Source organism: Gracilinanus agilis, chromosome 1, assembly GCF_016433145.1.
Source record: "Gracilinanus agilis isolate LMUSP501 chromosome 1, AgileGrace, whole genome shotgun sequence".
NCBI lineage: Eukaryota > Metazoa > Chordata > Mammalia > Didelphimorphia > Didelphidae > Gracilinanus > Gracilinanus agilis.
In genome coordinates, this window is record NC_058130.1 from 446,337,129 (window position 1) to 446,363,118 (window position 25,990).

The following is a 25,990-nucleotide window of genomic DNA, read 5'->3' on the forward strand; positions in this document are numbered from 1 at the left end:
TCGGGAGATGACTCCTTATGGCCTTAGAACTGGATCCAACCTGACTTTACTTGCCTTGTTTATCTCCCATCACCCACTCTATATCCTAAAGGAGGTTCGACTGCCAATTGTTCCCCAAATTTAGCCTGTTATCTCCCACCACCATGCTTTTCTTTAGGCTATGTCCTCGGTGCCTAGAAATCATTTTTTCAATATTTACCTATTGAAATCCTTCTTAGCTTTTTCAGATCTCAGCTTAGGTTGCTGTGCCTTGCATGAAACCTTCCCTGATTCCCAGAAAATGAAAATATTCTCTTCTTCTCAACTTTCTTTTAACACTTCTCTGAATCTCTCCTTTGACCCATAATCCACCTTAGCTTATAATTCTTTGTCTATGTTTTAACGCCTCTGTTAGAGTATAAACTTCTCTAGGGCAGAGACAATGCCTTTTTTTTTTCTTATGTATTAGCACAGTATCTTTTACAAAACAGGTCTTCCACTGTTTGTTGTTATTAGTTTTTTAGTAGTAGTAAAATATTAGTAGCAATAATGACAACTTACATTTTGGGGGCATTTAAAGAAAAAAGCATTAACTTAATTAAGCCTCAAAACACCATTGTTATGTAAGTAGAATATTGTTATTACTATTTTATAGATGAGGAAATTGAGGTTCAGCAAGTAATAAATGGTGAGTCGGGAACTAAACCCAAGGTTCTGACTATTTCTTATACTTGTCTTACTACATCAGTCTGGCATTTAACTCTTCTGTTAGAATGAATCATTACCTTGATACATTGTTTGTCAAAGTTAGTTCCATTGATTTTTTTCTTTGACTTTATCAGCAGTTTTCAAAAGAAAAGGGAAAGTCTCTGTGTGTGTGTATATCTAAGAAACTCTTCCCTCAAAGTTATGCTTATGTCTATTTGTCTTTACAATATCAATAGTGGTCCAATATGTGTTTGACTAATCTCTAATGCTAAAGGTTTCTGATTTGCAAACCATTTTAACTATGTCAACATATATTAGGAAATCAACTTTAAATGAACTTTTATTTCATTTCAGTTGGCTTTTAAACTTTAAAAAACAATACAGTTAGTAGGTTACTACTATGATTTTTTTTTTTTTTTACATCCAGTAAATGTATGCTCAAACTGTCCTGAGACTTGGACCTGTGCCTTTAAAGATTAAGTATTTTCCCCTTTTAGATTTCTTGGGTTTACTTGTATTGGAATTCACAAGCTCATTCATTCTGTTATTTTTATGTGGCTCTCTGGCACTTCAGAGTTATCAGGGTTTCCAAGAAATGGCCATTTTGACCAGATTGATGGCCAACTAAGAATTTAGAAATAAAGTGGAGAGGAATTGCCAGGTGAAATTTATAAAAGGACAGATTTATTTTGACAGTGTAGAAGTTTCGGGAAGTTAACCCAGGTGCTTTGGAATGTTGCCTGATTATTCCCCTAGATGCTATTTGACTTCTTGTTAGAGACAATCAATCTTTAGTTATATTTATTTTTTCCCCTGATACTTAAAGTTTTTCTTCACTCTTTTTTTGTTTGTTTGTTTACATAAGGTTCTCATTGCCATAGAAATCCCTGTAGTGGGGATTGGGGGATATTTGTGGAGAAAAATGAATGTTTCTTTGTACTGCATTTGGGTTTTTTGTTTAGTTGTTTAGATTTTTTTTTCAGCATATCTTTTAGGAATCATGTTTTGAACTTATAGTAGGAAAGCTGCTACCCTAATTAGTTTAAGAAGAAATTAAAAAGTGAAGTGAGGTAAAATAGGAGCAAGGAAAGCTAATTAAATTTGTTTTTAATACAAAACCATTTAAGGACAGTGTAAAAGTAGACAATTTGAAAAATGTGGACCAATTCCTCCTAGGCAGAGCATGTAATTTAAAATCAAGAAGATGAGGCTAGAAAATGCAGATTTGCTTTATTCCATCTACACTAGCATTTGGAGCCCCATAGAGTTAACTGTCAAAGGCTTTCTTATCCAGAATATTACAGAAATTAACCCTGGCTTCCAACTGTTCTTCCTATGGTTTCGTTTGTTCCATTGCTCCCTTCCTCCAGATAAAGAACTCCCTCATGTTTTCATATAGTCATTTTTATTGTTCTCAGAAGAGTATGCAATGTTGATACCATGAAACCACAAAGATAGATAAAAGATAGAAAATACACAAAGGCTTTGTGACAAAGGCTTAATGACATTTTTTTTTTCTTTCTGGAAGGGTAGAGGTCAGGTGGTTTAGAGCTGTCCATAGCCAGAACATTAAAATGTAATTGGGAAATATTTTTAAATAAATAAAAATACAATAGAACATAGATGTTCATTCATTTATCTCTTTACAATTTTACTAAAATGCTATTTAGTTGTGTTACCTGGGAGAGTCACTTAACCCTGTTGAACTCAGTTTCCTTATCTGTAAAATGAGCTGGAGAAAGAAATGGCAAACCTGTTATCTTTGCCAGGAAAACCCCAAATGGTATCACAGAGAATTTAGACTAGCCTAAAACTACCAAACAACTATAACAAAAATGTAAAATGTTTGGTTTTCTAAATGATTATGAGGCCTGCAAGGATCCTAGCTTGCTGTTTATTTTGAGTTTGACACCACTGGTGTAGTGAGGACAGAGAGACACCTATCGCCCTTCCTCCCACATATTAACTCTGTGGCCCTGAGGAGGACACTCAGTGCCCCAAGGAGCTCTCTACATTTTCAAGTAATTGCAGATCTGTATTGGAAGAGGGAGGTTTCGCACTGGAAGTTCTTTTTTTTTTTTTTTTTAAACAAAGTAAATCAGCCACTGTGCTGCAGTTTCTTTAGATAGCTTTGCAGAGTCTTCTAGGATAGCATGTCTTTTAAGAGTCAGGATTTGAATCAGCTTTCTCTGCTTCTATTGCTTCCTACTGTTTCTCATCACTAAAGGAAGTCCAAGGCCAGAAGTGGGAATAGGGTCAGATTAGAACTGAAAAAACACTCAGTATTTTAAAATTATTGTGGTGAGTGTCTTTGGATCATGAATTGAGAATTGAAAAGCATCTTTTTCCAACCTTCTCACGTTTTTTCAGATGAGGAAACTGAATCCTGCAGACCTTAAGTGATTTGCCCAAGATTGCCCATGTAAAAGTGGCCAAACCTGGGTAAAACGTGTCTTCTGGCTACAAATGCAGACCGTTTCTCATTGATTTAGACTAAATTATGGATTCCCTAATATGAGAATTCATTTTCAAATTTGATTGGCATAGAGCATTTTTATTGTTCTTACTATTTCCAAAAAACTTTGCCTTGGTTTTCTAATTGCTGGAAAGTTAAGAGATGAGTTTTTCAGTGGAATATATCCATTGAGAAAGAGGAGCTGGAAGAGGAAGTGAACAAGTCTAGACGGAGAAGGGACTCTAGATCTAGAAAAACTATATACCACACTTGGAGTTGAGAATCCCTGGATTAAAATCCCAATTAAGATGTTTCTCTGGCCTCCATTTTCTCCTCTGTAAAATTCAGTGGTTGGACTCAGCAGTTTCTTCCAACTCTAAATCTGATGCAATGCTCCATAAGCCAGCATGAGATGTAGTTAAAATATGCTTAAGGTTTATGGGAAGAGTCATGAGATGGGTTTTCTATGTTACTACTCCTTCCCTTTCAGTAAGCTGATTAGGAAGCATTTTACAGCAACCCTTCCTTCCCTACCCCCACCCTTTCCTTTGTCTTTACTTCTAATAGAAGTTGATGGAGATTCTTTGTTTGCATTGTACAAGTCCCAGGAGTGGAGAATGCCCTGTTCTTAATTCTTAAAAGAGATATTTTTGTTGTTGTTGCATGTAATTTGTTTTAATCCCTATTTCTAGGACACTGGATTTTAGTCTCTTGTATTTTACCACTTCTACCAATTATCTCTCATTTTGAACTTCTCCCTTTGGTTTTTATCAGATTCATTCTGTTCTGAGTTTTTCAAATTCATGCCATTTATGTTTATCTTTTCTTCCCTTGTTTTTCTTTTGAACCTCTTATGCTTTTAATTTTTTTTTCCTGGTGTGGTTCATTATCTTTTTTTTTTTCTCCTCTCCTTTTTGTACTTTTAAAGAGTCAGTATGTGAGTATTTTGTTTTGCCTAGTTTAGTCTTATACTGAAAGAAGTTTACAGGTAGAAGCTTACTTTGCTTCCACCATCTTATCTTCCACCTCAGCCTACACAGGTTTTGGGGGGTTTTCCCCATTTCTTTCATACCTGTATAATAATGTTGATACAGGAGAAACATACACACCTTTAATGAATGAATGACAATGCACTAATTAAATGTTTATTATATGCCAAGCATTATGCCAAACACTGGGGATAGAAATTTTAAACATGAGTGGGCTTTAGGAGGTTAACCCTTTTATATGGGGGGGACACACACACACACACAAAAGATAGTTTATTGCAGTTGGATGGAAGGGCCCATAACTCACTTCCTTAGTGGACTGAATGAATATTTGCTCAGAATGACACCATCTCTTTCCTATCTAAAAAAGGACTAGCTCTCTCAAGGGAGCTTCCTTTCTGTGTTTCCCCATTGTGTTCCTCTCTAGGCATCCCATTTCTACTCCTTTCTCATATTTATTTCTTTTGCCTTTCTTCCCCTCCCTCCCCATTCACTACTTTCCCTACTACCTGCATTGAGTTGGTCTGGAGCAAGGAAACATCAGGAACTTTTACTGGTTAGGATCTTCATCTGACTATGAGACAATAATCATATTATCTTTGGCTACAAAGGTACATTAATGATAGCAAGCTAAGCAGCTAGTCTGAAAGAGTAGCCTAATAAAATGAAGTAAATAAAAATACCTATTAATATTAATTGCAGCAAAATTGTCTATATTCTACATCAATGCAGTTCATCTACTTGAAAGCAGTAAAATGAAAGTCACCTTCAAGTGTGTGTTTTGGGTCCATCAGGAGAATAGTATTTGATGTACTGGCTAGATGCTGCACTGAAATATAGGACTCTAGGGTGGTGAAATAAGTCTTTGCTTTAATATAAGGTTGCTTCCCTCTAGCCACTTGATCTGCAGTCCTGTGTATTGTCAGTATTTGATTAGATTGCAAAATGCTGAAGCAAAGATCTTTTCACTCCTGTTTGCACTATTCCTACTTTAGTGGCAGTTTTGGGTTTGAAGAAATAGCATCAATAAATAGTAAACTTATAGGTAAAATAACCATTGAGAGCCAAAGCTATCTTGTTTTATCATGCAGTCAAAGTGAGTTTTTAAATCTCTGTGTTGTTTTTAATCTTTTCGGATGGACTCACAAATTTTAAACCTTTAGGTTCTCTGTGTCTCTGAGTTGATTTCCTATATTTGTGTTCCCTAAGACTGCATATAAATTATCGTCAGTGACTATTGAAGCACGACTTCATCACGAACAAGGCATACCAGAGTAACCCCATTTCCTTTTTTGAGATGGTTACATGCCTTGTCAGTCAAGGAAATGGCATATAGTTTACCTAGATGTTAGCAAAGCATTGACGAAGTCCTTCATATTATTCTTACAGAAAAGGTGAAGCAATGTTAGACTAGACAGCAGTGAAATTAGAAGCATATGGTAATGGTTGGCAGTACCCAAAGAATACTCATTAATGGTTCAGTGTCATCTTGAAGACAAGTCAGTGGAAAGGGCTTCAGAAGACATAAATTTGAATCCTGGATAAATTAGTGCCTGTATGACAGTGGAAAAGTCACTTAGGATCAGTGGGTCTCAGTTCCTCACGTGCAAAGTGAAGGAGTTGAAGTAGATGGGTCAGTCCTCTTTTGTTTGATATAGGAACAAAATGAGACACAGGTAGGTCATCCAAAAGTTAACAAAAGATTTACCTAGCCATAGCAAGAGAAGGATATTCAACAAGAATAAAAACTGACGGTAGGATTATTGCTCCCAATATATATTAATGCCATAATAGAAGTGGTTTAATGAACTCTGCAGAAGCCATAGGAAATGATAGCTACCTTGCAGAAGCGGCTAGGTGGCAAGATGGATGCAGCACCTGGCTTGGAGTCAGGAAGACCTGAGTTTGAATCCTGCTTAGACACTTTAATGAGACTTTGACCCACGCCAAGAGAAATGGCCCCTAGAAATGAAGGCTTTGTACTCAATAGCTACTTCTAAGTTCCCCTCCAGCTCTAAACTTATGACTATCTTCTATGATCCTAAGTACTTGATGGAATCTTCCCTAATAGAAGGGATTAGACTTGCCTTGTTGGGTCCAGAAGACTGATTTGGGAAGAATGGAGACCAGTTCTAGGGAAGAGAATTCAGGATCAGACAATAAGGGATTCCTTCCAACTGGAGGTCTTCAGGTACTGTTTGCATTAGAAGGTCTCTGTGTTTACATGCAGTGCTGAGATTCTGGGTAAATGCTGCCCAGACAAGTAAAACAGATGTGAAAATGAAAAGGTCAGATTTCCAAAGGATTTGGGGAGGAAGAGGAAACTTTAGTTATCATTTCCCCCTAACCTCAAGATTGCTTACAACTTCAGAAGGAGGTTGTCATTAAAGTTTCCAGAGTATTCAGCATGGTCAAGACAGTGCCTTTTCCTATTGGGACTCCCAGCCAGCACAGGGGAATTTTGGAGAAGTCATAGTTGTGGCAACTGGCTTAGAGAACACAACAACCAAGAGAGCCCTTCTTGTGAAGGATTTCTGCGTCATACCTGAGACTTCTTAAAAATTGGAGGTTTCACAAAGACAAACCTAATAGTATTTAAAGATAGCCTTTCCCTTGTCAGAGAATTACATGCCTTATAATTTTAACAATTTCAAATTTTAATTTCCTAGGTCAGTGGAAAATATCCCCCACTTCTGTTAGGCAGCTCAGCTTATAGTTATAAAGCCAATAAATGAGAAATAAGGCTTAATTAAATGTAATTTTAAAAAATATATTACTTTCCCTTTAAAACCACCCAATGCTTATTTCACACAGAAGGCCCTGTCTTTTTTTTTTTTTTAACCCTCTCCCTTCTGCCTTAGAACCAATATGTTCTTAGAACCAATATGTTCTAAGGCAGAAGGGAGAGGGTTAAAATGTATTGGTTCTAAGGCAGAAGAGTGGTAAGAGCCAGGCAGTGGGGGTCAAGTGACTTGCCCAGGGGTCACATAGCTGGGAAGTATCTGAGGTCAGATTTGAACCCAGGACCTCCCATCTCTAGGCCTGACTCTCAATCCACTGAGCTACCTGGCTGCCCCCAAGCCCTGTCTCTCTGAGTGTTGTGACTTATATGGGAAACTTAGAGAAACTTAAGGGCAGCCTCTGTTTAGGGTTTTTGAGATGTCTGAAGAAATGGTTTTAATGGGGGAGGGGGAATCCCACAAAGGGATAAAGGGGTTTGGATGTGCCCCAGGCCAGCATATAGATTAACATTATATGCCATATAACCAGTAGTTATTGGAAAGGTACAGAAGCAGCCAAGCTTGATGTGCTGAGAATGGTGTGAGGGGGCAGCCTTTTCTAAATCTCAGATTTGTCAAATACTCACCACATACTAACCCAAGCACCAAAAGTGCAATCTACAGTTATTAACCGGAATCCAAACTAGGTATTCACTTTGTGACAAAGATTATAAGCCATTTACTTTCTGTCTGTCTGGAAATAACAAGCTTTAGAATGACTCCAACCAGTATATAAGTGATACACACATTTTAAGTAAAGTGAATTACACTAGAATTAAACCTTGGCTGGTCTTGGTAGACAAGGATGTACCTTCCTTATTATGTATGTTTTCCCATGTGATAATAGAACTGTTTGGTCTTTCTTTCTATCTCTTTTGGCTTGATTCTATTCTATTCTATTCTATTCTATTCTATTCTATTCTATTCTATTCTATTCTATTCTATTCTATTCATTCTCTCTCATTTTACTTTAATCTACTAGATTACTGAATCTGTGATGTGATATTGCTCTTAGTAACATTTGTAAATAATTTTTAATGATAATATTGAGATCAATTTGGCATGGGGGTGGGTAGTGAAGGGAGAAGAGAACCTTTCATCTGCTTTTAATAAAAGGAAAATAACAAAAACTTGCCAGACTGAATTTTCTGATACTATAGTATTTTATTTTATCTTTTTGTCAGCCAAAAAATCTTGGCTAGATGTTTTTCAGCCCTGTCTATTTTGAGATTATATCTTATATACTAGAAGAAGAGCAAGGTCACATAAGGAAGATTTCTGGCACAACAAAACTTTGAATGGTCAAAGAAAATACTTTCTGTTTTCAAATAAAGAGGAAAACAACTCGATCTCATTTTTACTTGTTCTACCTTATTTTAAAATTTGGGGCCTTGGATCCTTAGACAGTCTTTTTTGAAAATTTTAGGTCATTTGAGGGAACCAGGTGGTGACATTGAGGACTTGGCCAGGATTAGTTTCTGGAATTGGTTCAGTGGCCTTGTCTGAGTTTTTTTGTTCATCAGTTTCCCAGCAGCTGCTTAGGGTTCCCAGAAAAGATCATTCACTTTTGAATCTAACTCAATTCTTGCTGTGTGTTAAGTAAAGAAGTTTTCCTCCTTATTCTCTACAAATATGCAAAGTGAACTAGGACAGGCTTTTCTTATTTTAAGTAATGCCTGGGAACCTTCCATTTTATTTAAAGGACACAAAAATAATGGTTTCCCAACCACCTGTAGCTTTTTGTCAATGGGACACCAATGTCATTTCATTCTTTTCAGATCATTTGGAATTCTTTCTTTTATACTAAGTTCAATTCTTAGTCATCCTTGGAAATAGTAGAAGAAAGTAGTGACCCATGAACCTTCTGTACCCATGGTAGTGTTAGATTGAGGGAGGTGTAGGTGAGGGCTGGAGTCAAAGGTCATGTCCAAGTGAGGACTTTACTTTTTCCTTCACTAGAAAATTGGGTCCTCATTTGTTCCAACTTAACCTGTTTACTTTTCCATCTCTTCCTAAGCTGAGCCCAGAGCAGCTCTGTCCTCTGATCCCCATTGGACAAATCAAAAGGAAAATAGCTTAAGTGTGATGAAACTGATCAATATCAATGTTTCCTTACATTTATATTGCACTATGCAATTTTCATAACCTTTTTGCACATCTTATAACATTTGAGTCTCTCAGTACTGAGATTTGGGTTGGAAGATATTATATCTGTTTTAAAGGATAGGAAACTTCCCAGAGGCAGGAGGGCTGGGAATAAGCTTCAAGATCTTTTGACTCTTTTGGCCATGATATTGTTGTTCTCAAACAGAAAAATTCTCTGCGTTTATGCCTTTGGTAACTTCTACTATTACAACCAAATATATCAAGGTTATTTCTTCCCAATTATTCCCTTTCATTTTTACAAGATGCAGTCCCAAGCAGAAATAGTGTTACTAGAACAATATAGGCTCCTTCAGCTGTTTATAGCTGAAACTCTATTTTCCATAGTATTTGGGTATCTCCAAGTCAAACTGTATGACTAAGTAGATGAGTTTAAGCTGCATAATCCTGTCATTTAAGTTAACTTAATATGATTTGACAGGTTGGCTAATTTCATAGCTCGAATTCTTGGGTTATTCAATCTCTTTCAGATTAAAATTATACTCTACTCAAAAACAAGGCAACAAGCATTTATGAAGCCCTTGCTATGTCCCTGACACTTTGCTAAGTGCTGGGGATATTAAATAGAAGGGGGGGAAAAAGGACAATTTTTACCCTCAAGTAGCTTGCATTCCAGTGGGAAGTCACATAAATGAAGCTGAAATGAAGTTGTTTGGGGTAAGGAACATATCTGGAAAAGGGCATAATCGAGAATTCCGCAGGAGGGCAGCCTAGTGGGAAATGAAGAAATGACTGTCCTGGGCACTCTTTTAAAAATAAGATTCTGGGAAAATCCATCCAACTAGAAGAAGGGGCTATAGAGGCAGAGAATACTTTCCAGATATGAATTCAAAGGGTTAAGTGATTTTTCAGGATGAAGAAATTTCTGTGCCATCCTGGGAAAGTCCAGAGGAGAGCAGCCTGGCAACTAGAAACAGCTACATCTTCCTTATTTCCTGTGTTTTTGCCTACCTACTCTTTTTCATATCTCTTTCCTAGATTTCTTTTTAAGTCTATTTGTATGCATTTTCTTTTAAGAGCTACTTTTTAATGTAAAGCCTTTTGTCATGGCTACTTCCAACACTTACTGATCTTAGATGCCGTTTTGCTATTTTCTGGACAAATTTTCCAAAGTAGCCGCCTGTAACTTCCTGTCCTGGATCTCCTTAGCGTCTTAAAAGCATTGTTTTATGTATCTTTCTAAATTATTGGCTATAATTGAGAGAGATAAGTTTTCATTATTTAGGGAAACAAAATCCATAGATAGTCTGAAAGCTCTTTCACTATAATTAACATTAACTTCTCATTGAATCCTCTACCAATCTTCTTATAAGTAAAAATCAAAACCTAATAATCAAATCAAAACCTCTGATAAAAATAGTAGCGAACATTAAAATGAACATTAGACCAGTATCAACATTGATAGAGCACTGGGCTTAGAATCAGGAAGGTTCATCTTCATGAATTCAAATCTGTCCTTAGGTACTTAGTAGCTGTGTGACCCTGGGCAAGTCATTTAACCCAGTTTTTCTCAGTTTCCTCACATGTAAAACGAGCTGGAGAAGGAAATGGCAAACCATTACAGTATTTTTGCCAAGAGGATCCCAAATGGAGTCATGAAGAGTCAGATACTACTGAATAATGAAAAAGAAAGAGGAGTGTTTAAAGGGATTGTCTATGAAAAAAGTCTAAGAATATCTTTAAAATATATGTTGGCATATATGAATGTGTTTATGCACACATATATATACATATAGTATATGTATCCCTTCCACATCATGATTGTTAGGGGCATAACATCCTCCAAGAGCTGGAAAATTCACATAAACTTTTTGGTTCTCCCTTTGTACCATAGAAGTCTGATTTTTTTCTTTTTTGTTTGTGGAGTATTTATAATACCTTATTGTAGATTTTGGGTTAAGTAGGCATTTGTGAGTTTTAAAACTTTTTCTGGGTTGTCTGCTGGTCTTTGTGTGTCTGTATCTTCCACAAAACTCCTAATAAATTCCCTTTCATTTTCAAAACTGTAGTGGGGAAAGTCATGATGTGGAAGGGATAACTGCCTATGTTATAGCTAAGGATATGTACAATCCATATACTATATGATCAGTCTTTGATCTTATGTAATAGAATGGTGATTTCATGGTATATGGAACAACAAACACAATGGAAACAGCCAGAATATAATTGAGCATTCATCATATTTTAATTAGGATAAACAATACAAATGTTTTGTTTTTTATAAATATTGGTTAAATTGGCACTATCTCATATAATAAAACCGGAGAGATTTTCAGCCATTCTGTTATCCTAATTTGATAGAAATTTAACTGATAGTTTTACCTGCAAGGCATGGCCTTTGCCATTACTTTAAAGTTTGAAATACTAATCATTTCCTACTTGGCATCACGTATATAGTTTAGAAAGTACCACTAAATGGACTGTGGTGTTTGTGTTACATCATTCCCACCATTGCTAGATTTCCCATGGGTATAAATAATTGAGAAAAGAGATTCTAATACATCTTAGCTACTTATTCCTTTTTATAAAGGACAATCCTATTGAAATAGCATAACATCTAATTTCTTATTACTAAATGATAAAGATATATAATTTAGATCAAGCTATAAAACCTTATACACAATGTGAGTGGACTCTTGAACTTTAAAGCATTTTTTCTCACTAATCTCCAAATGACCACAATCAACATCCCATTTTACCCAGGTTCTAGTTCTAAAAATGTGACGACTCACCTTCAATTTTTTCAAGTCCAAAGCTTTCCAAGGCATAGTAATATCTTCCAGTTTAGCTCCAATGCTCCATGTTACTGAGTAACAAACAGAGCTCCCACGTTACTGAGTAACAAACACTTTTTACAGCTGACTTTCCCTTTGCCGAGTAATGGGGTTTCATCATATCACCCTTGTTAGTGCTTAGCAAACCTTAAATTCTCATCTCATTTCTGTGCAAAAAGAAGAAAATGGTTTTTCTGCTCCGTACAATTCTGTTGTTCCACCAGATTTAGCTAAAGAGGGAAGAAGTTTCAGCTACTAATTACCATCATTCTGCAGCCTGTGACTGATACTGCTTAACCTCATTATTTTTCCACCATCAGGACCGTGTCTTGAGTTCCATGGTGCCCCTTTCAGGAGTTATCTTGTCATGGTCTCTTGTGCATAATGGATGTCTGTGATCCCTAAGGTTCTGACCAGGGGAGAAGATTATTGGGTTTCTTCACCCCATCCATTCCCTTGCTCCCTAAAATCACATCAACCTCTTAGATAGTTAAAACAAGCCAAATTCATTTTTAGTGTAGCATGGTTGTAAGTTCCCACAATTTTAAGAAACTTCTATGAAAGAAAGAAATGAGGAAATAATGCAGAAGGAAATACTATGTGATGGACTTTTAGAAGTGGGGAAAGTTATAAGAGACAAATGGAAAAGTTAATGGGTTAGTGGTAAAAAGGTTCTTCCAGTGTCATTGAATTCTGGATGGTACAGTAGAAAGAGCAATGGATTTGGAGTCAGAGGACCCAGTTTCAGGTCTCACCACTGCCGCTGTTGTGGCTCTGTAAACAAGTCACTTTACCTCTCTGGACCCATTTCCCCATCTGTAAAATGAGGAAATTGGATTAGATGAAATCTAAGATCCTTTCCAATTTAAACCAAGCACAAGATGAAAGGGCAAGGATTAGCATTTATGTAGCACCTCCTATGTGCCAAGCATCTAGCTAAGTGCTTTTTACAAATATTATCTTATCTGATTCAGGGGGATAATACACACACACACACACACACACACACACACACACACACACACACACACACACATACATATACATTTATATACTTTTATATCTGCAGAAGCTGAGACACACAGAGGCAAAGTGATTCTGCCCAGAGTCACACAGTATCTTAGTGCCAATATCTTTCTGACTCTAGGACCAGTTTTCTTTCTTCTATACCACAATACACACATGACTCACTTCTGCCTTCAATTTGCCTTGATATTACCTCCCTTATAGTTCCCCAGCCCTGAATTGGCTGGCCAGAGCCATCCTCCACTGACTTCTAGAGTTGCTTCTCCCACATTCTCTCACATTGTCCATATCTGACAAAGTCTAGTTTAATTAGGAAATGACCTTCAGTCGCTGCCAAGATTAGCAGTTACTTTACTGTCAACTTGGGCAAAGCTCTTCAGGCCCTGCAGACTAGGAACAATAAATGAATTTTGTCTAACCCCAAAAGCTACTGTCCCCACATTTCAGCACTTTTTATTCTGTCATTTCATCCTAGAGGGTCTTTACTCTCACCCCATGAGATGCTATCCGATCCCTCACCTTGTTTCTTAATATTGCTGCTTACCTAAAACATATTCTATGGGCCATATCTTTCAGCCATTCAGTCCTTCTGTGACATATAAGCTCTTAGCCTTGTGACTCTGCAGTACTTCTCCTCTTCTTCTCTGTGCTTATGGCATGACTTCTAGCCAGGTAACTTCTTCCTTCCTAAATTTGCAGTTTCACTGGCTCCTACATCCCCATATTGGCCAGACTAGTCAGACATTTATACCAGAGGGCAAATGAAATCTGTTTATGTTCCACCTCGTTTTTCTTTTCATTTAAATTTCTTTGTTACATTAAAATAGCCAAATAACTTCCTCCCTCCCACAGTCCCCTCCCCCCATCAGAGAAGGCATCAGTTGACAAAAAAGATACATGTAGACATAAAACTAAGTCTTGCTTCTTGCTATTTATCAATTCTTTCTCTAGAGGTAGCTATCCATAAGTCATTCTTCAAACTATTTCTGTTGCTGTACGTTAGTATACAAAATATAGAAGTTTTTTGGTTATGCTTGTTTCACTCTTCATAACTTCATGGACATCCTTCCATATTTTTAAAAAAATTAACCTGCCCATCATTTCTTATATTGAAGTAGTATTCCATCACAATCATATACCACAACTTGTTCAGCCATTTCCCAACTGATGGGCATCCTTTCAACTTCCAATTCTTTAAAAAGAGAGCTGCTATAAGTATTGTAAAACATATAGGGACTTTTCCTTTTCCCCTGATCACCTTAAGAAAAGTATACACAGTTTTATAATTCTCTGGGCATAATTCCAGATTGCTCTGCAGAATAGTTGAGCAGTTCACACTTCCACCAACAGTGTATTAGTGTCCCCACTTCCCATATCCCTCCATTAATTATGACTAGCTTTCCCCCTAGGACCAGGTGGTTCACTCAGAAAACTCCATATAATAATTACAGTAAATAAATTGGCATTAGATGTATAGCATTACACATCTCCATACATACAGTATTCTATATGTACACAGATTAATAGATAAATTCTGACATAATTATATACATTTACAAAATGCAATTTCATTCACACAAGCATACCTGTTCTTAGGCAAGATGATTTTGTTAATGCTGTACTTTTCCAATCAGAATTTTTTTTTAAGTTTATCACTTCTTCCTTCATACCAAAATATCCTTTGAATGCTGCCTGTCAGTAATTCCTCTCTTAAACCTGCAGTGTGTACAGTTGTTTGTTAACAGTCTATAGGTTTCCTTTTTACCTACTTTTTTTTCCCTTAAAAGACTGGACTGTTTAATATTGATGCTTTTTGTTTTTTAAACTACAGTCATTAATTCAAGCACAAGAATACCTACACTAAACCTCTTCTTAGAGTAATAATAACAACATTTACATAATGCTTACTATGTGCCAGGCATGGGGCTAAATGTTTTACAAATATTATCGCATTTGATTCTCACAACAACCTTGCAAGAGAGGTGCTATTAACATTCCCATTTCACAGACGAGAAAACTGAGGCAAGGAGGGGCTAAATGACTTGTCCAAGATCATACAGCTATTCAGTGTCTCCTCTCTTCATGACTGTAAGCCCAGTACTCTATCCACTCTACCTCCTAAGGTAAATGTAGACTGAGTCAAAGACTTACATTTTCATCATTCTCATATAATTCCAGCTTGCTTTCTGGAATGGAATGGTTGGACCAATTCACAACTCCACCCATCTTTCCACCATTCCTCTAGCAATGACTTCCTGTGTTTTATTATGTTTGCTAATTTGTTGATTGTAAAGTGAAACCTCAACTTTGTTTATTAGTGGTTTGGAGCCTCTTTCATAAGACTGTGGATGGTAAGCATTTCTTTTTCTTACCTTTCTTTCTCTTCTTTTCTTTTCTTTTCTTTCTTTTTTTCTTTCTTTCTTTCTTTCTTTTTTTTTTTTTTTTTTTTTTTTTTTTGAGAACTCTGTTCATGTCCTTTGACTATCGATTGGGGATGGTCTTTGGTCCCATATACATGTCACATACAAAGTTGCAGGGGGGTGCTGTCACTCTCAAGTCAGGTCTTTCCTGACAAAGAATTTCCTGTTCCAATGAAATCACAGGTTCCATTTCATTTTTTTAAAAGAAGAAGACATTGTAAAATAGTGCAAAGTAGTATGTTTTGAAATTACTTTTTTACTTCTATACATTCTTTCAGGGCACGTATGGATTGTGTAAGTTTTCATTATAGGGTCACATCTAATAAAGGTTGGAAATGCTCATTTTAATGAATAGTTTTCAGATGTGACAAACCATAATGTTACAGTTAAACATTCAAACACAGAGTCAGGAGTTTGCCTTATTCATTACTTAAGGCTTTTTAGATAATCAATTTTACATGGAGCTTTTTGCATTTTATATTATCTTTTGTAGCCTAACATTTGTCTGGTAAAGCATTTTACCTTTATTTCAACTAGAGACATTTATCAATTTGTGTTATCACTAACAATTATTTACAAGTATTTAGTAAATGGAGGAAGGATTAAACCATACGATTATTTTAGATGGAGAAAGTCCTTAGGACAAAGAGGAAAGAATGCTTATTGATACTTTTTTCTTTCCATTGTACCTTCCCTTCCCATATTTAACTTCTCCTGCAAAATAATGATCATATTTTGATTAAAAGCAAGGAACCTCTATGAATGCATCCTACATCCTTTCATAGAGAGCCCTCATTGCATATCTCTGATACAGTTAGAACAGAAATAGGGAGGATAGGATATGGAGCAACTAATGAAATTATTCTAATAAAATGTTAGAATTTTACCCCCACAAAATCTTTCAAAGTCCTGGACTCTATTTCATAGCTACGACTTCTGTCTGTCTGTTGGAACTGTAATTCTAGAAGCTTTACTGCATTGTGTAGATCAGACAAAATACCTGGTGGCAGCTGTGCTGCTACTGAAGTGAGACAGAATTAGAAGAGAGCATGTCAGTTCTAGAAAGGATTGTTAAGTGTTAATAGTGGATAATTAAACAGGCCATGCTCTTGGCGCCTTTGGGCATTTTGAGTTGTTCAAAGAGCAAGATTCAAACCCAAGTAAGTCTGTCGGATTCTAGTAGGGTTTAGCTACATTTTCAGAAAACACCTCTCATGTAGATGTGCTGAGTGGCAGAGCAAGGTTCCTAAATGTCTTTATGTTTTCCTTTCCCTGGACATCTTCAGTTCCATGACAAATTTAATGTTTCTTCCTAGGGGTGGTACTGATAGAGAGGTGGGGCAAAGTTTTTGGTAAGGTATATGTGTGATATGTGATCAAACAATTTAATGGTGCTCCACACTAAGAGACACAGCTGAATCTAATTCGCATTATTCAACCTACCCAAAAGTAGCCAGATTTGGTTGTGGCTCACTTGTTTTCAGTCTGTGCCCAATTCTTTGTGTGTCCCTATTTGGGATTTTCTTGTCAAAAATACAAAAGTGATTTGCCATTTCCTTCTCCATTTTACATATGAGGAAACTGAGGCACACAGGATTAAGTGACTTGCCCAGGGACACACAGGTAGGAAGTGTCTAAAGACAAATTTGAATTTAGGAAGAGGTGTCTTCCCGACTTCAGGCCAGACACTCTTTCCACGACCCCACCTACTAAAAGTTTAGCCTAATTGTCTACAAACATTCTTATTCTTACATGTTCTATCTCCTACCACCTTAACATGTTGCAATAATGGTAATTCGTTTAATTAATTACTCTTCATGCATTCCATCTAGTCCCTTTATCTCCATGGGATTTCTATAATTACTGTGCTAAGAGTCAGTGACTATGAAACACACCAGGATTTTGAGGCTCAGGGATTTTTATGAGAAATTCAAAGATATTATTTTAAATAATCTCATTATTGGTTCTATGCCCTTTCCTTCCTCCCTATTCTCTTTTACTTCAACATATATGGTGTTCTAGAATATACCCTTCTTCCTACTATTTCCAGGAAGTCTGAATTCTATGAAGCTCACCTTGGAAAACAGATTTTTGCTGGAGATCTTAAATTTGCCGGTCTTATTTTCCCAAATTAAACTTCTTTGAAAAATGGAGATAACACTTGTCAATCTCCACTCTTTAGCACCTTCCTCCCTCTCTGTGATTTCTTCTTGACTTCATGCAGTTTACAAATTCATGCTACAAGGTCTTTCAATATCTTTAAGATATGCTTTTTTCTGGCCCTGTTAGCTGTGAGCCCTAGATTTTGTCAGGCCTACTCCTTTAAGGAACAGAAGCTGCTGCAGCAAGTACATGCCAAGCTTGCTCTGAGAGCTACAAACTATCATTTTATTGCACTGCATACCCCGAGCTCTGGATATGACATTCCTGGTTTTTCTGACCCTGGCTTGCCCTGATGCTCTGCATTTGTCCCAGACCTATTCCTCTCCGCTTTCCTTGACCCAGCCTGAACTCCCCAACTTGAATTTTTGCCGTCTCCACCAATCTCAGCAGACTCCCCTTTTGCTCTTTAATTCCTGTTTGGACCATGGCTCTGGCAGTCATTGCTGATTCTGACACCGGGCTCCCTCCCAAACAGCTGGTTCTAGCTGCTGGTCATGGCTTTTTGTCGTTAAGCCTAGCAGGAGATGGAAGATGGCATTGACAATTTGAAAGCTTCAAAGTGGTTACGGTAGGTGCTTTCTTATTTAGTGCCTCCTGTTCCTCCTGACATTTTTTTCTAATTTTTCTGATTTGAAGAGGGTTCTCCTTCATGAAAAAGTCAGCAGCAAAAAAAAAAAAAAAGAAAGAAAGAAAGAAAGAAAAAAATGCTAAGTAGCTCATTCTGTTAATATTCCGCTTTCTTCTAGTTAAGTCTATCAATTGTGCAAATCAACAGTATACCCAAAAACAAACATTCTCCCTTTCTCAATGCTTTTATTCTATTTCGGTTTTGAGAGGGAGGCCATAAGCACACAGATAATTAGAGGGAAAAGAGAGAATGCTAGCAACCCATTTACTTTTTTGCTTCTAAAAGGCAGAACAAGCTCTTTTGGTCATTTAAAGATTTTTTTTTTTTTGTAGACCTCATCTCATTCTCAGACTTAGCTTTTCTGGTGTTCTTTTTACAGGTTCTTGCTCCTCTCTTACATATTTATCCTTACTGCCATCTCTCTCTTTCTTTTCACCCTATACTTTCTGTTTGGATTTCTTCTCTTTTGTTTTGGGTTAGCTTCTTTTCATCACCTACTAGAAACTAGCCTTCTTTCTCCTCCATCCCCTCTATCCTAACAGTGCTCTTGGGCTATTGTAGTCTTTATGATAGAGGGAAGTGTTCCCTGGGCCCTTTCACTTCCTCTAGTGGGGGAGATTATAGCTTGTATTTTCAGCACAAATTATTGTACTATATATAACTAAAATACATAGTGTACTGCACCATAGTATAGTATGATATGGATGATAATTTCAAGAATAGCACTTACCCCTTCCTGGGTTATAAGAACAATTATCAAAGACTAAACTCAAAACCACCTCACCATAGTGCCACATCACATTCATTAGGAGTATCCCTGGCTTCTGTGATCCTATCACAGCTAATCTAGCCGGATGCTAGCCAGACAGTAACCCTAGTTTCAAGATGAGTTCTTCCCCTCTTCTTTTCTCAATCCTATCTTCAAGACTCAGAAACTCTGCTAGTAATCGATGGCCAAAAATGCCTACTTATTATTCTTCTGGGAAATGGCACTTTTATTCCTACTGGCCCCACTTTATGTTGCCTGCTTATCTTTAAACCAAGGGGACCTGTAATTTTGTTTGGAAAATGGCAGAATGATATGATTACCTCATCACTTTTTTACATAAAACATTTGATAGTTTTCAAAGCACCTTTAAATAATTTGTCAACTTAAACAAGTTGAGCAGAAACCACTAGGTGGGTTCTGCTCAACTTTTTAAATGAAAGATATGGGACTAGAACCCAGGCCTTCTGATTCCTTTTAAGCTAGTAATATCTTCCTTTCTTGAATTACCTTTTGTCTACTCTGTATATTTCTTGTGTGTGGATATACTTAATTATTTACGCGTTGTTTTCTTTATTAAAGCATAAGCTCCTTGAAAGTGGGAGCTGACATTTTTGCCTTTCTTTATCATGACATATAGTAAACACTTAAAAAAATGTTTGTTGACTTGAGTACATCAAGTAGCTATAGAATGAACATAGAGAATTTTTATCATTCTTAATTTAAATATTTACCATCTTTCTAATATAAACTTATAGAGATAAGTCACCTTTGATAAAGTTTTAATAGGTTTTTGAATAGATACTGAGAAAAGACCCAGGAAGAATTGATTTTTTTAAAAAAGGACCTATTCTCATATTTGTGATAAATCTCTTCTGATAAGGGGTTTGATTTTGCTAAACTTAAAAGATTTTTCATTCTTCAGTGACAGAGCTGACACCCATACTTTCTCCTCTGTGTAATACTTTTCCATATCTCCTAGAAAATTTCTATAAAGTATCTATCAAGTGCACAAGAGACTTTCCTCTAGGTCTTTTAGTATTCAGTGGCTCCTGTCCATTAATTATCCCTTTTGTCACATGATCCAACCTACCTTCTTTTCTGATTATTCATTTTTCTGGATAAAAATTAAAAGTAGGGTGTGAATTACTAGTCTTCCATTGAGAATAAATGGAATCTCATTTACTCTTAAGTCATCAGCATCTACAGTGATTTTTTCCAATGGCCTCCTTCTTCAAAGTAAAACTTGCAGAAATCAAATTTTTGAGTTATTTCTGTAATTCCAGTTTTTAGAGTAATGTCTTGAGTGTGTCACATCCTCTTCTATCTATAAGATTTAACAAAAATCAATTCAAAACAACAAAATTTTGTTTTTTATCTATTTAAATAAAAAGAATTCCAAATGGAAGAATATAATTTAAGCACAATGACGTCATGGTGAAAGGCCCTTTCCCTTTCCCTTCTTTTCCCCCTTTCTTTCTTCAGCAGCATAACCCTGAGGTCAGTTCCTTTGTGGGCCCTTCCGCCACTCTTTGGTAGTTTCACAGGGCCAACAGCTAAATGAGAGTGAAGTCCACCATGGAAACATATTGAAATTGCCAGGATGTTGCAATGAATAAGCGATTTTTTTTTTAAAGCAGAAAAAAAGTCTAACCACAGGTACTAATGGCAGCCCCCCAAGACCTCAGGGAAGCATTTTATACAGGATACAGACTGGTTCTAACAGCTGTTCCTCAGACCTTACTATATTTAGGCATGAAAAATATTTAAACCTTGGATAATGTGTACCTGACTAAGCAGTCAATATATGATAAACTATTGTTTGGATTCAAAAGAACTTCATATAAAGATTCAGAGAAAGGGAATTTTTTAATCATTGAGTTTTTTTTTTGTTTTTGTTTTTAAAGAATACTTGTTTTCTAAAGTTTCTTAAGTTCATAAAAGTTTCATTTGATTAACTTTTCAGATATTGCATAAGTATTATTTGCCTGGGGTGTGTGTGTCTGTGTGTGTGTATTTCTACCGTGGGTATTGTGTTATGTTGGATATTGGGAGGAAGATTAAGAAAATACAATAAAGCAGATGAACTCAAGATGTCCCAAAAGTCTTAGTGCAACTTTATAGCTGCACTAAGACTTTTGAGACACCTTGTATATTCACAGTAGACTATTATGCTAAAGAGGAATATAAATTGTTCTGAGTTATGCTGAGAGAAAAATAGTTTCCGGATTGAGGGGAGGAGGTGTGAGCATAATTAAATATTTTTGTACCTAAGGTTGTTTCCAGGTACCACAATCCTATTTCTTTTCCCCAATCCCCTACCTGTCATCCCCATGGAATGTATCAATTCTAGTCATGGAAAAACAAGCGACCCTGCAATTTTTAATTCACTTGATCCAGAGTTCTTGTGTCTTATTTTTAATGATTTTACATTTAGTTTGAAATGAAAACCTTCTTGGAGAATTGCATGTATTTTTAAGATGTGTTTTTGGAAGCAACATTTCCTTATATCACTAAAATCATCTGAGTGCTTGAGTATAAAAATGAACTCTCAAAACAGCCCCCTTTCTAGAGTCACAGCATTGTGAAATGGTTTGTGTGTTTAATATGCAGTGTGTAGCATTCTTGTATAAATTCATTATGTATTCATCACATTCTGTCCAATTACCAGCTCTGGGGGTTGATGAGCAGACAGGTGTACACCAAAGGAAAACTCATTTTCCTTTTGAAGCCTTCAATATGTTCCTGGGCACAGTAAAGGGTACCTTTAAATTAGCAAATAAATAGTGACAGACTATCCACTCAGGCTTTTCCAGAATACAAAAGAGGGTTGAGTGTTGGCATAGAGTAAGGTAAGTAAACTATTATTGCTTTTATTTTCCCTATGTTCAGTATACAACTGTAAATGGCCACTCCTCTTACATAGACATCCACCAAGTAGAAGGACAGATTTAGGAGATAAATCATATCTTCCTGAAATTGTAATCTCCATCTTTTAGTAGGATCACTTTGTTGTCTCAGAGATATGTTAGAAAATATTTTGTGTGTGCCCTGTAAGGAGAGGGTGATGATGGCTTAGATGAAAATGGTTTTCATTAGAAAAAATTTACATGGCATTTTAGTGAGGGAATTAAGGAATTAAAATATATTAATGAGAATGGAAGATGTCTATGCCATTTTTTTCTCCCCATCATTTATAAATTGAGTCTGCAAAAAATTTAGGGCAGTTAAAACAATCTTATGTTATCCAGTTTATTTGCTACTATAGAAACAGGTATTTCTATTATAGCATATGTGTTTATTTAAGCTTTTGTAGGTACCATTTTGAAATATTTTTTCTAAATCTTCTAAATTCAAGGTAAAGGTGGTATAATGAGAAGGATGTGACAGGAAATTTTTTTTTAAACCCTTACCTTCTGTCTTAGAATCAATTGTGTATTGGTTCCGAGGCAGATGAGTGGTAAGGGCTAGGCAATGGGTATCAAGTGACTTGCCCAGGGTCACAGCTAGGAAATGTCTGAGGCCAGATTTGAACCTCGGATCTGGGCCTGGCTCTCAATTCACTGAGCCATCCAGCTGTCCCCAGGACATGACAGGAATTTAAGGACCCTGTCTTCCATTTCTGGATCCATTAACTGGCTATGCAACTTTTAGCAAGTCATATAACTTCTGTCTTCTTTTTCTTAATATTTAATAGTCCCACTAACTAAGCTCGTGTCTCTTTCATCTGTACATTCATATGAATATGTGATAATTTAGTTCAGAAAATAATGGGAAGAAAAGATACAAAAAAGGACATGTTTTTCATATTAATTTTTAGCAAAATAAGCCCTGAGGATTCTGGTTGTCGCAGCTATGAAAAAAAATATTCTTTTTACTTCTCTATTTTAAACAAATATCATTTATAACCAATTTTTCTAGCAAAATATAAATTTGACTTATTTGCCTCCACAATATTGAACAATTAATCAGCTATAAAAAATTATCTATTGAATAAAGAAGCTATAACAATGCATATGAAGTACCCAAGGTCTCATAGTCAACCCTTCTGAACTAATGATTGGCTTAACTTTTTAATCTATTTCTTGGCACACAAAAAGTGCTTTGTCTCTTTCTTTTTTTAAGATTTGCAACAATTTGGAAACAAAGATTAAATACCAGCACAAGTTGTTCCAACAAAAATACAACAGTTTTGATGTCCTATTAGCCCAAATGTGGATAGTGGTTAAACAATCCGTGAGAGCTGTCTCAGGAAAAAAAACAAAAAAACAAAAAAACAAAAACTTGCTGCTTTGACTTGCTTGATAAAAGACACTCTTGATTAAATGTGCCTGTGAGATGTCTTTTGTTTTTATGTATAAATTATGCAGAACTATGGTTACATACTTGTGAAGGCATTAACTTTTTCTTGCTTTCTAGAAGTTTTAATTTCTTTAAGTTTTCATTTTGGGCTACCTACCCTAAATGTACCACATAGTCCTGAATGAACGAATGCACATAGTTAGTTACCTACCACTAGTTATCTAGCACTAAGGGCTAAGTAGCTACCATCTTCCCAGCAGTATCATACACAGTCTAATGAGTGATGCCCAGTTGGTACAAGTAATCCTCACCCACTCAACTCCCATAGGACCTCCGTAATAATAGTTTGCAGTAAACATTTTTAAAATATATTGTTGGCATGGTGGTGAAGGGCATGTATGGTCTTAGTGAAGGGAGGCCTGGTTTGGGAGTCAGGAAATCCGGGTAATTGTAACATCTCAGGTACTAACTACTGGTATCATCTTGAAAAGAGTCTCTTATCTTCAGTTCCTTCGTCTGTAAAATTAGGGAGGCAGACTAGATACATAGTTGGACTAAAGTTACTTTTCACCCTAAATCCTAGGATTTATTTCTTTTATCAGCAAGATAATTTTCATCTGGGAGCTGACAAATCAATCGGTTCATGTGCGATCACACCCATTGTAACCATTGAGCTATACTATTCCTTTCTAAGACAGGACATGCTATTAAAACTCTTAATTTCCAAACAGTTCAAATCTATTCCCACTTATAATTCAAGGGGTTTTTAATTGCCTACCTTACTCAGAGGAACCTTCTAGGAACTAACCAATGATTATAAAAATGAAATTGTTGCTCAATCACTTTCTGTGATGTCTGACTCTTCTTGGCTCCATTTGGGGATTTCTTTGCAGAGATACCAAAACGGTTTGTCATTTCCTCCTACAGCTCATTTTAGAAATGAGGAACCTGAGGCAAACAGGATCAAGTGACTTGCCCAGGGTCACATAGCCAATATCTGTGGTCACATTTGAACTTGGGGAAGATGAGTCTTCCTGACTTCAGGACAGGGCTCTCTCTACTGTGTTATTGAGCTTCCCTTAAAATAAAATAACCTTCTTCTGCTAAATTAGCATAAGAAAATGTTGGATTGGTTTTTTTTTTTATGCATTTAACAAATGCTTCTGTTGTTTAAGAAGGATTTTTTTCCTTTGTACTGCCATTTGAACACAAAAAATATTGGGGGGGGAAATGTTCTCCTTTTTCTTTTTCTTTTTCTCTTTTCTAACATTTTTTCTGAAACCTTTCTGATTTTCTTTCTGAGTTTTCTCAGTTTCTCTGTCTCTTACACAGACACACACATATACACACTTTAAGCTCTGTAAGTTTTTTTTTGTTTTTTTTTTTTGGTACATATGTCACTCTGGCAGTTTGACTGCTATTGGGATGCTTCTCCCTTCCTTCCTTCCTTCCATCTCTCTGGGAGCATTATACCACCATTTCCCTCCCAGTCAGTGTCACACAGAGCTCCAGCACCAGCCCACTGTCTCTGAAGTCAGCCAGCCTCTGCCTGCTAGTCAGGTTGGGAACCTCCACCACACTGGGCAATTTATTCTCATTTTCTCCCTTCTAGCTCTGGACATGGCTAGAAGAGTTACAGAAAGAACTGCTGGATGATGTCTATGCGGAGTCAGTGGAGGCTGTTCAGGACTTGATCAAACGATTTGGTCAACAGCAACAGACTACCCTGCAGGTCACCGTCAATGTGATCAAGGAGGGGGAAGATCTCATCCAACAACTGAGGTGAGTCCCTTGTTTGCCCTTTTCATTTCATAAGCCATCCATCATAAAATCCTGGCAGCATATTTCCTTTGTCTAGCCACTGCCTATTATCCTCAACCCACCTGCAGGAATAGCAAGCACCATCAACAGTCTTATCTTTGGATACAAAGGACAATGAGGAATCTCTTATCTTTCCCCCTCTCTTCTTGACCTCTTCTTAAAATCTTCTGTTTTCTTTCTTTTTCTTTTCCTCTCCCTCTCATATGTATGTTTTTGGTCTCTCACAACACTGCCCTTATAGAGAACCAAAAATACTTTTTAAACTATTTTATCTTTTTCCCAATAAATATCTTTTTCCTTCCCCTCATTTTAACTTAAAACTTGAAATTATAATTAATATAAATTTTCACCTAAATCTACTCAGAACCTGTCTGTCAAGGAATAGAGAGTATAAATTACCTTGGTCAGGTGCGAAAAGCATCATTCTTTTCAGCACAGCCTCTTATAACTCAGACTGAGGCAGTAATTAAGTTTAAACTTCACACACATGCCAAGTGTTATGCTTAGTAAAACCAGTTTCCCTTTTGCTGAGGCAAATTCCTTCCCTTGGTGAAGCACAATGTTTTTTTGTTATTTCTATTTTTTTCTTTTAAATTTCATTCTCTGGATTTCATTCGTTGAATCAGTTTCTTTACAAGGTTGTTTGTAAGTTTACAAGGGAATTGTATTTTCTCCCCAGAAAGTTTACATGAAAAGGGTTTTTATGCACACAGTATGTGTTTAAGACTAGTTCTTTGAGCTAAAGTTTAATCTCTCCTAAGCAATTTAAACCTTAAGGTGTAGAAAGTGTGTTTGAGTGTGTATCTTTGTTTCTAGAAAGGAAAAACAAAAACAAAAACAAAAGAAATGGCCAGGAGGGCAAGTAATCCATTCATGTTTGAATAATAAGATTAAATTGTTAAAACCACCCCAAGAACCAAAGCTAGAAAATTTAGTCCCAATATTGTGACAGAATTGCTCAGGGACAGAAGCTTAACTTTGTTGTTGAAGGGAGCCAACTTATTACATGTGCTAAG

At 36.4% G+C, this 25,990-nt stretch overlaps 1 protein-coding gene across 1 annotated transcript in view; it reads left to right on the forward strand.

Annotated features, from left to right (window-relative positions):
• The window catches only part of TRIO (trio Rho guanine nucleotide exchange factor), a 515,315-nt gene that overhangs the window by 314,302 nt on the left and 175,023 nt on the right, over positions 1 to 25,990 (forward strand). The window contains exon 12 of the mRNA XM_044665522.1: positions 24,766 to 24,935. Coding sequence (XP_044521457.1) covers positions 24,766 to 24,935 — 170 coding nt within the window. The remainder of the gene's footprint in view (positions 1 to 24,765; positions 24,936 to 25,990) is intronic.